Source organism: Alligator sinensis, unplaced genomic scaffold (genome assembly GCF_000455745.1).
Source record: "Alligator sinensis unplaced genomic scaffold, ASM45574v1 scaffold632_1, whole genome shotgun sequence".
Taxonomy (NCBI): Eukaryota; Metazoa; Chordata; order Crocodylia; family Alligatoridae; genus Alligator; species Alligator sinensis.
The window spans coordinates 481,235-491,610 of record NW_005842408.1 but is presented as its reverse complement, the minus strand read 5'-3'; the positions used below and the strand labels follow the sequence as shown (position 1 = coordinate 491,610).

Sequence of the window (10,376 nt, the reverse complement as noted above, 5' to 3'; positions counted from 1 at the left end):
TATATATATATATAAATAAAATGTGTAGCTAATTTAAATTGAATAAGGTGGTACTGTAACTGATGGTTAGATGACAGGTTATTGCAGCTGTAGCTGGTGTAGGTGCAGTTGCTGGGCCCTGGGTATTATAGGACCCTCTTTTTGGTTGCTAGTTATGACTTGGCTAAACTTAGGCTGTTTAGGTAGAAATTTTCCTTGTTGGGTCTCTGCCTCAGGCTAAAGTAGAACAGAAAATACGGGGCTGCGGCAGGTGACTTGTGAGGAGAGGTGGAGGGAACTGGGCTGATTGAGTCTGCAGAAGAGAAGACGGAGGGGGATTTGATAGCAGCCTTCACCTCCCTGCAGGGGGGCTGCAAAGAGGATGGAGCTGGGCTGGTCTCAGTGGGGGCAGATACAGGACAAGGAGCAATGGGCTCCAGTTGCAGCAAGGAAAGTTGAGGTTGGATATTAGAAGAAACTTTCTCACAAGGAGGGTGGTGAAGCACTGGAACAGGTGACCCAGAGAGGTGGTGCAGTCTCCATCCTTGGAGATTTTGAAGACCCGAATAGACAAAGCCTTGGCTGGGATGTTGTAGTTGGAGCTGGTCCTGCTTGGAGCAGGGGTTGGACTGGATGTGACCTCCTGAGGCACCTTCCAATCCTCACTTTTTATGATCCTATAACAAAGATGATGATAAACTCCAAAACAGCTAAGAAGATTCACCCATTTGATTAAAAAGAAAAAAGGGGGGAAAATACACTTTTTCCTTAATCCCTTTCAACTTCTTAACACGACTTACAAACTTCTATACTTTACAAACTTCTATACTTTTGAGCAGGGACATGCCATTGGACTGAGGGATTGCTTAGGTATTTAGAGACGCATCTCATGTTTTTCCTGAAAGATCTGCTTGCATGTGCTCCATGGAGGTTTATTGGATCTTGGAAGCTAAATTTTCTAAAGATCACTTCTACAGTTAGCATGCTTCATCCCTTGACAGCTGATGAATACTGGGTTGGACAGCATATATGTGGCTCCCACCAAGGAAATAAGCACTTGCTATTCCAGGGCTGCAAGGGCAGAGCAGGATGTCTGTCTGGTTGCAGCTCTTGGCCATCAGTAGCTGCTGGTGCCTAGCATGGAAACAGCACACACAATTTCCTCTCCTGTATGCTGGGAATGAATCTGGGTGTGTAGTACTTGGGGCTGTCTACAGGACCCTGCTTTCTTTATTGCATTAGTTGGAAGGTATGTGGCAGATGTGCCTGGGCTGGAGGCTGCCAGAAAGGAAAGATGGGTTTGTTGTCACAGCAGCTGAATGCTATCCCACCTCTGCCCTGGAGGTCCCGTGTGATGCTGAACAAGTTGCATAAGCCACAGAGTTCACCGGCTGTCCCCGTTACTATATTTTGACACACCTGGGATCGGACTTGCAGCATGGCTGGGGCTTCTGGAAAGCACATGTAGCGAGTGGGAGCTCTTCTGTCACACAAAGGTCTAGAAAACACAAAGCACTACCAGAAATAAGGCCCCAGGCTTCTCAAAGCACCCACATTTTCCTGAATGTCCCCACCTCAGCTCCTCCAGGACACCCACATGCCTCGCTAAATCCTTGAGGGAATGTAAAGAAACGTGATTTCCATGAGCCCACCATTGAAAAGCCTGCAGTGAAAGCAATGACTCTGTGTTCAGGGCAGGGTTTGGATGGCATGTGGGCCATGCGCTGGATGTTGAGGATGAAAAGAAATACCGAATCCCTCCTGTGCACTGAATTGGGCAAAGCACCTGGGAAGAAGGTGGCTTGATTATCTAATCTAGAGATGGTGCCCAGGTGCAGACCGGCCGGGGAGGAGTATAAAGGCTTCCTGGGCAACTTGAACTTGGGCATTTCCTAATTTCTGAGCACACGACTGTACTCCAGGAACATGCATCGCACTCCAGCCCGCGGTTCAGAATGGAAAACACAGGAAATGTACGTGGAATTGTTCCCCTGTTAAACGTAGCTGACTATTGTAGCAGAAAGGATGCACCTTTGGCCCTTGTGTGTCTGAAACCCTTTGGGCTCGATCCTGTTTACCCCTCGCACTCCAGGCGGTGCGGATGCAGCGATGCGACTGTTGTTTTTGGCACCCGGACACACTTTTTGGTGAAATAGAACAGTGGAAGTGATTGGGGGGATGGGAAGTGGCCCCTTCCAGCTTTTAGCCTGCCAGGGCTCCTGCCCGGGGCTAGTTTTGGTCCTGCTGGAGCAGAGGACGAGGCGAGAACCCAGCCCCCGCCCCGCCCCACATCCTGGTGTGGTCCAGGGCAGCAGCTGTCTCGCTGCGCCAAACATCTTCCGGCTTGTGCTCTTCCCCTAGCGCCACGTGCCCCAGTCGGGCAGCTCGGAGAGGGCTGGGGTGAGTTCTGTCCTTCCCCTTCCTGTGGTGAGAGCACTTTGCTGGGAGGCAGGAAATGGAGGTTCAAATGCTCCCTGCATGAGGGGTGCCCAGAAACTGGGTCTCCCGCTCCCTAAGCATGTGCTCTAATCATTAGGCTATCGTGCCAACAGGTAGGAGGCTCCTCCTCCTTGCCCTCATCTCTTCCTCTCCCCACTCTCTTGGGGGCCCACAGATAAAATTTTGGGACCTGTCTAGCTGGCGTGCAGCCCTGCTGAGCAGGCTTGGTTGCCTAGTGCAGGCAATGTGGAGTCCCCAAGGGCACGCGAGTGCCCAAACGTGCGGTTATGTGGCTGCGTACGTGCCACATGGGTGCACAAAGGGTACATGGAGCCCAGCTCTGTGTAGCAGACACTTCACGACTTCGTGGGGAAGTTTCCAAACTGGGATTTGAATGTAGGTACGTGTGAAAACAGTTCATCGCTTGTGGAGAAGCAGGTGTTGACTAGCTAATGACAGCGTGCAGCGTCGCGCCAAAATGGCCAGATGATAATACTGGACATTTCTAGCATTTTTCATCTGAACATGAAGGACTAAAAACAGTAAAGAACTAATCCATCACATTCCCCCTACATTAAGCCAAGTCTGCAGCCAAAGAGCTTAATTGGGAAAGCTTTGTAGTATAAACACTTAATACTGGCAGAAGCCTGCTTTTGGCGCATATAACTCACACTGGTTCCCGGGGTGACATGCATTGCTTTGGCAGAAGTACTCCTTGATGCTGGTATAACTGTATTTATACAAGGGATTTTGCTGGCATAGACATGTTTAAAAAAACTGCAAGCAAACGGAGCGTGCATCCTAGGCTGACAACACTATCCTGCCAAGATTTTATCACCGTTGCATGGCTGGGGAAAACTTGATGGACAGTGAAGCATTGCCCAGGGTCACACACTGTGTCCTTGGCACAAATGTAAAGAGAACCAGCAGCTTGTGTTTTTTCTTGGGCACAGAGATTCTTATTTTCTTCCTTACAGTTAATGAAGTATTTCCTAATACTGCACAGTTCAACCAGCTGGATACTTTACCAAACTTCTCTATCCAGCTCTGTACGCAAACTAAGTATGGGGGGGTTCTCCATAAGGATTAGGTACCTGTAATAACAGGTCTGGGTACAGAAGGTCTGTGTGTAGCAGTAAGTATAGCGTTCACTTCCAAGCAGACGCTGTAATAAGTGTGGACACTTCCATTGTGGTGCGTCCCACGCTGAAGGACTTCTTCCGCCCTATTCGAGTGTGCTGCGTTCCCAGCTTTGGGCAGGTGGCTTGGGGAGGAGGCAGACTCCTTAACTGCTCTGGGCCCCTCGGTTCCCCTTTCCCGAGGTGCAGAGGGATGGAGCCCAGGAGCCAGCTGTAGCTGCTAAATAAGGGGGAAGGTGATTGATGTAGCAGCCAGCGAGTTTGCTCCCTAACACATTGGGGAAGAAGGGGAGCACGGAGTGGAGTAGGCTGTGAGTGTGTTGGGTTTCTCGCAATCTGGGACCTCCTTGCTTTCCACCTTTTGAGTTGGTGTTAGGAGAGCATGCTTGCTCCTGGCTCCTCTCTTCTGGGACACAGAGCCCGCTTCGGAGCAGCTGGGGTGCCCTTTTAGGAGGAGGGGAAAAGGAGCTGGGGAGTCTTTTTGGGTTGCTAGCGCCGTGCACCGCAGCCTTGCAGGAAGGCAGGGCCAGTGCCTGATTGAGCCCTGTCATGTGGAGGGGAGGTGGGAAGTAGAGGTCACCCCTGCCCTCTTGGCACATCCTGCCTGCCCTTGTTCCTCCTGCTGCCAGGCAGCATGGACAGGAGTCTGTCCTAACGTCTTCCCTTCTCTGCAGCTGGCTGCAAAATAGTCTGATTGGCTTCAAAATGAGATGGGGCCGGGGGCACCAGTAAGAACACAGGTTTGCCTTTCAAAGCAGTTTATTCCAGAGCCAGTACTGATGGTGATAGACTAAACTCGGTACGTGGGAAATGACAGGCTTGTGTTAAATGATTGCTCTTGGTGATGGGGGAGCCTGTTTTGCCTGTTTGTGTGGCTTGCAGTTGTTATAGTGAGGGGCTGGTGGGACGGCTCTGAAACCCAGCTGAAAATTGTGGGTTGGAAAGTTCAACTAGACTGAAGAAAAAAAAGGGGACAGAAATACTAGGATATAACAGAGCACAGGTTGAAGAGGAGACGACTCCAGAGAGGTGGAATCAAAGTGCACAGAGCAAGGAAGAGGAAAGCACTCGCCAAAGAATTGGGCTGAGATCAGCGCCATGACTAGGGACATGCCTGAGGTCTGATCTAATACAGGTATCCCTATATTGTACACCACGTCCCTATATCCCTGTAATGCACGCCATGCTGTCACGAGCTTGATGTTGTACGGACACATTTGTCCATAGCATCTAGCTTTGGGGTTGCCCCTTTATCCCTAATAATTAGAACAAAGGTCTATTTGGAGGCCTAAAAAAAGAAATATCACCCTTAGAGATGTAGGACAGGGAAACGTGAATAAATTGAGACAACACATTGCCTATGCATATTAGTTTATGAACCCCAACTATAGCTAGGGAAACCTTGAACTGCACGAGTTCTGTTCACCTCGTATTGAAAGCAGATGGAGCGTAGCCTGAGTCGACACTGAAAACAGAAGAGCATGGCGTCTGAAGAAGCTAATCCTGGAGTTCACTGCTACATTAAATAAGAATTGCAAGGCGCATGCTTCTAATGTCTGGTAGATGAGGATGCTTTAATACTTTCTCCTTGCTCCATGTGTTAGCGCTTTTTTTCCTCCATGTTGACCCTCCTTAATCAACTTGACTCGGTAGCTGTACATCTTGTATCGGGTGCTCTCTTTACTGAGCAATACCAGTCTGGCCGCATGATTTCTCAAAGATATCATAGATTCGTATCGAGTGGTTCTGGTTTATTGCTTTACGTTCACAATCCCATAGTTGTGGGCGGTTGCGTGGCAGATCTTGTGAAGAAGGGATGTTAATGGAACGGCTCTGAATGTGCAATGTCAACTGGCCGTCTTCTGGATATTCTGGAAAATGTCTGTCGTGACTGAGCACTGTCTTTTGGAAGTGGTCTGTGGCTGGAAGAAGTATGCTTCACATAGCCTAACTTCTGTGACTTAGTAGAGACTGTTCAAAATAGTCACGTCTGTAGAGGTATCTAGAATGACTGTCCATCCAGTTCTCATTTCAGAGGCAAAGGGAACAATTATTTACATAAAAACAAACCTGTACCCATGTTTTCTGAATACAGCTTCAATATCTTTCTGCTTTTTCTTTTTTCAAAGAAGCAGCAGCTTCCAATGTTTATGCCAATGTTTAGCTTTTTAAAACTTATTCAAATTAAAGATCAACCAGAAGACTATTAAATATCTTAGTTGGTGAAGTAAAATCAGAACTTCGCTTTTATTTTAACTTACTTCATTGATGCATTCAGTAATATGGCAAGAAATGGGTGGAAGAGAGTCCATATAACCGAACAACAGTTACTTTTTAATATTGTTCCTGAGCAACGTATCTTGCACTGTAAGGTAGCAGTCCTGAGAAGTTTATGGGTTATTTAAAACAGAACAAAAAACAGCGATAGTCCAGAAGATTCATATTCAAACTTGATTAATGTTTGTTTGCTCTCCAATTGTTTAGAGGACTGGATGACTCTATTTCCTGTTCTTCAGTTCATGCTGAACACAGTGCGGGACTGACTAAGGCGGTGCATGATTACAGGTAATGATACCACATTCCAGTTAAACTATGACTCGAAAAGATGTCAGGGATGTACTGGAGCGCTTACGGATAGCCTTGCATGGAGAATCATAGCAAAGCGAAGAGTGTTTGGTCTCCCTCTGGTTGTTCACACCAGTGCTGAATGTGGATGGAAACATGTTTTGTCTCCTTACCTCTGTCAGGTTTTTTTTTCCACCAATATCACTGCCTTCAGCAGTGGGATTATAAATGCTGATATTGGAAAATGAAGAGGAATTATTTTGCTGACTCATGTCAGAACTTGCTTGTGATCGGTTTAAGATTTATTTTTTTTAAAAACAAAATATCTTTGACTTCCAAATTTTTTTAGCGTAAACCACGACCTGCACAGATGTGACACGGATGTGCACAGATGTGGAAAAAAGTGAGAGGGAAGGTGGGCTGGGTGAACACTGTGCAGCAGAGCAATGACACAGGATATTGAAGTTTTATATGGAAGTCTTAGCTCATGAGAGTCCCGGCTCCGGCTCTCAGGATGGGGTCTGTCGAATAACTGCAGCTCCACCGAGCGCTGCAAGGTTTTATATAATGACGCGTTACTTCCTAAGTTATACATGTGACCACCATCTTTTATATCTCGGAAAGACCGGCATCATACTTGTGCATAATTTCCTGTCACTGTTCAATCCTGTTTTTCTGCATGCTTGCTATTTTCCAGATAACTGTCCATTAATTTAAAAAAATATATTTTTCCTAATTGTTGTTTACATTGACATATTTTGGGGTATAGTATATCTCAATGTATGTAGCCCACTGCTGCAATCTTTACAGTTTGGCAGAGAACTAGATTTTGTTATTTTGTCTGTTTTCTTGACATCTCTGTTTTTTGTCCAGAAAATTAAATTATAGCTCAATTTGAGCCTAAGTTAGAATTCAGTGTCTGGATTCTGAAGACGTAGTCTGTCTTCCAGAGATACATTTTTGTTCTTGTGTTTTTCAACCAACATGTATATTTTGTACATCCATAGCTGACTTTTTAAAGGGATTGCAGACTGGGAAATAACCTAATATTCTCTCAAATGACTGTGAATATAACTGCTTTAAAATAATGGAGGTTATTAAGTATGAGTATGGTATAGATTATCCACAGCCAGAGTGTAAATGTCTCTTTGGATCTTCCTCAATATAGAAAATTATTCTATGGAGTAAATGAAATTGCTGTGAAAGTGCCTTCCATTTTTAAGCTTCTGATTAAGGAGGTAAGATCACTTTAAGAAATTATTCTGTAGAATTAAAATACTTGGAGGGGTGCTGAACACGGGTGAGGCTTCAATTGGTGATTGCAGTCAAGGGAAAAAAACATTTGCATAGAAATGAAACTGGCTTGATTTGGAAATATGAAGGGGGGGAGCCTGCTGTTGCAAACTGTGCAGGGCCAAAGACCAGTTCTGTGTGCGAACCAGCAAGAGCACTGGAGAGAGCAGCATTTGCTGTTCAGGGTCTGTAAACAGAGCGTGGGTTGCAGCGGACTCATCTAATCGGATCACGTTTCTCCTGTTCCACTGTCCTCGTCTCTTGGTAAATAGAGATTTGAACAATCGACTCACACTTTTCTGTCTTAGGGGCGACATTGTATGCAAACTTGTTGAGCTTTGTTACCATGGGCTCCTTAGAAAAAAGAGACTGACCTTGGGGAGTGCAGTTAATCTTAATATGTCAAATAAACCTGTCCTATTCTTGCATATGCTGATAAAGGTCTAGTATTATGGGATCTAGGGCTTTTTATCATGACCCCCAAAAGGGGGACGCTTTTCAGGTTATTCAGGGCCGAAGCCCCAGGTGGCCTGTTCACCCTGAGACAGGAGTCCAGTGACGACTGCCACAAATCCCTTTTCAGCCAGTGTGTTGACTGCACTGTTGTTTTAAAATTGCCCAACTGTAGAGAAAAGTATTAGCGCAGCGGGAGGGAGCAATGTGGATATGAAATGGCAGGAGAGCAAAAAAACCACACGGTTGGTTTAGCAGAACTCGGATGTGAAATCTTGACCCCAGGGGAGGCAGGCAGGGTGCTGGGCAGGAGAATTTTTTGGAACAGTTTTTTCTCTCATTTAATACACTGCTGCCGTTGACTTCGTTGAGAGCTTTGTGACTTTTGGCATTGGTCCCTCTTAAAAGTTGGAAATCACTGTCCTAATGCTTGCTGGACTTTACACTGGCATATGAAGTGAACTGGTAGTAGGAAAACAGGAAACGCATGGGCAAAGTTTTATTAAGCGGTTGTCAAGTACAAGGAGCTGAAAAGTCTTTCTGCACCACTTAATTCTGCCCAGGACAGTATGTGACTTTAATGTTTTCTATTGCAGGTCCTCAACCCATTTTACATTTTCCAGCTATTCAGTGTGATATTGTGGATCACTGATGAGTATTACTACTATGCATTAGCAATTGTCGTTATGTCCGTAATATCCATCATTAGCTCACTCTACACCATTAGAAAGGTCAGTTCAAATTGCAATGGTTATCTTTGTCAGTTGTTTCTGTGTCATTTTAAGATGGAATTTGGGTTTTTTGTAGTTAATCTTTTCAAACAACGTAAATAAGGCCAGCTAATTAAGTGCAACCGAGCTTTTCACCCAAGTCCTTCATGTGCTTTCTTCAATGAAGATACTTTTTATAATTTCAGAGTTAGTTGCTTAAATGAGATTGGGCCTCATTGTCTGGCCCAGCCTCTCTTGGTCTGCTATCTGGTACCATGTAAACCAGTACAGCCTGCTCCATGGTCGGGTTGTCAGCGACTAAACCAGCACCCCCACCTGCACTAGCCTGGGTGAGGGGGGTGTGTGGGCACCCAGCAGGACTGAGAACAAGACCTGTCGAAGGGTGAATGAGCTCCCTGTGCGCCAGTGGCCGTTATACTGGAGAGGAGATGGGCGCTGCCCGATCACTTTGCCCGAAGAATCACCAGTGATGCAAAACAACTCAACTAAGGTCCTGCAGAGTAGAGGAGAGTTGTTATAGCGTATAAGTTACCCCAGCGGTCTCGGCAGCCTTGGGATTGACTTGACCTAGTGAGTGTGAGGGAAGAGCCCACTCGCAAAGGCCGGCAGCAGTCAGATACAGAGCCGCGAGTCCCCATCTATGTGGGCTGTCCTCGTATCTAGAGTCTTCTGCTGGGTAAGAGAGGGTGGGGTCAATATTCTGTTTGGGACCCAGCCCCAATGTCGTTGCGTGTTGGTGAGCCTTTGGTTTGGGTCAGGATGGGTGTTCTGGATGCTGCTGACGGGTGGAAAAATGCCACTTCATCTTCCATTCTGCCCCACGTCAGGCTGCTCCGCCTTACACAGCTTCCTCCTTGGAAGACTGAAGGGAGGAAGTGCCTTGTGAAACTGAGATCTGGTGATCCCCTTTCAGTGCCGATTTGGCAGCTGTAGTTCAGGTGCGGTTATACCTTACCTCATGGGGCTGTGCATTCAGAGCCAGAAAGACTTGACTGGAGACAAAACGACCTCAGAGCCATGTAAATTCAACAGGATGAACTTCGGGAAGGGCGAGTGCAGAGTGCGCTTGTGAAGGATGACTCAATTGCCCAAATACAAAATAGTTAGGCTGCAGTATTGTAGGAAAAGCTCTGGATCACAAGTTGAACAGGAGTCAACAATATTATGTTGCCCCCCCAAAAAGGCGAACCATATACTAGAACATATTCACAAGTGTCATGTGCAAGTCAGGGGAAATGACTCTCTCGCTCGGTTCAGCCCTGGGGAGGCATTGATGGGAATACTGCATCCAGTTCTGGGCACCGCACTCTTAAGGAAGAGGTGGACAGATTTATCTTTGGATTCTCTCCAGCAAAAATGATTAATGATCTGGAAAAATGACAGATGAGGAAAGACTGGAAGAACTGGGAGTATTTACTCTGCAGAAGAGAGGAGGCTTTGGTAACAGTTTTCAAATAGGAAAAGGGTGGTAGACTTTTGTGAGTACAGGCAGGAAGTAGTTTAAATTACAACAAGCACTGTTTAATTTACAAGTTCTCCCCAAAATTTGCCCTGTGAGGGTGGCTTAACACTGGCAAAGATCACCCAGAGAAGTCCTGATTGGGCCCTTTTGAGTGCGAGTTAGACCAGCGTCTGAGATGGCTGAGAGAGGGGGTGATCCGCTCTGAGTGGGGGGTTGGACTGCAGGACCCTGGGCCCCTTCTGTCTTATAGATTCATAGATGCTAGGGTCGGAAGGGACCTCAATAGATCATCGAGTCCGACCCCCTGTATAGGCA

General features: G+C 46.4%; 1 protein-coding gene across 9 annotated transcripts in view; it reads left to right on the top strand.

The window, feature by feature from the left end:
- ATP13A3 (ATPase 13A3) overlaps positions 1-10,376 on the top strand; it is an 85,036-nt gene that overhangs the window by 35,126 nt on the left and 39,534 nt on the right. For all 9 annotated transcript variants that reach the window (XR_003095580.1, XR_003095579.1, XR_003095577.1 and 6 more), the window contains exons 8-10: positions 6,042-6,122; positions 7,291-7,360; positions 8,465-8,599. Coding sequence is in view for 5 of the 9 variants with exons in the window: in XM_025211490.1 (XP_025067275.1) it covers positions 6,042-6,122; positions 7,291-7,360; positions 8,465-8,599 (286 nt within the window). In the remaining 4 variants the exon portion in view is untranslated. The remainder of the gene's footprint in view (positions 1-6,041; positions 6,123-7,290; positions 7,361-8,464; positions 8,600-10,376) is intronic.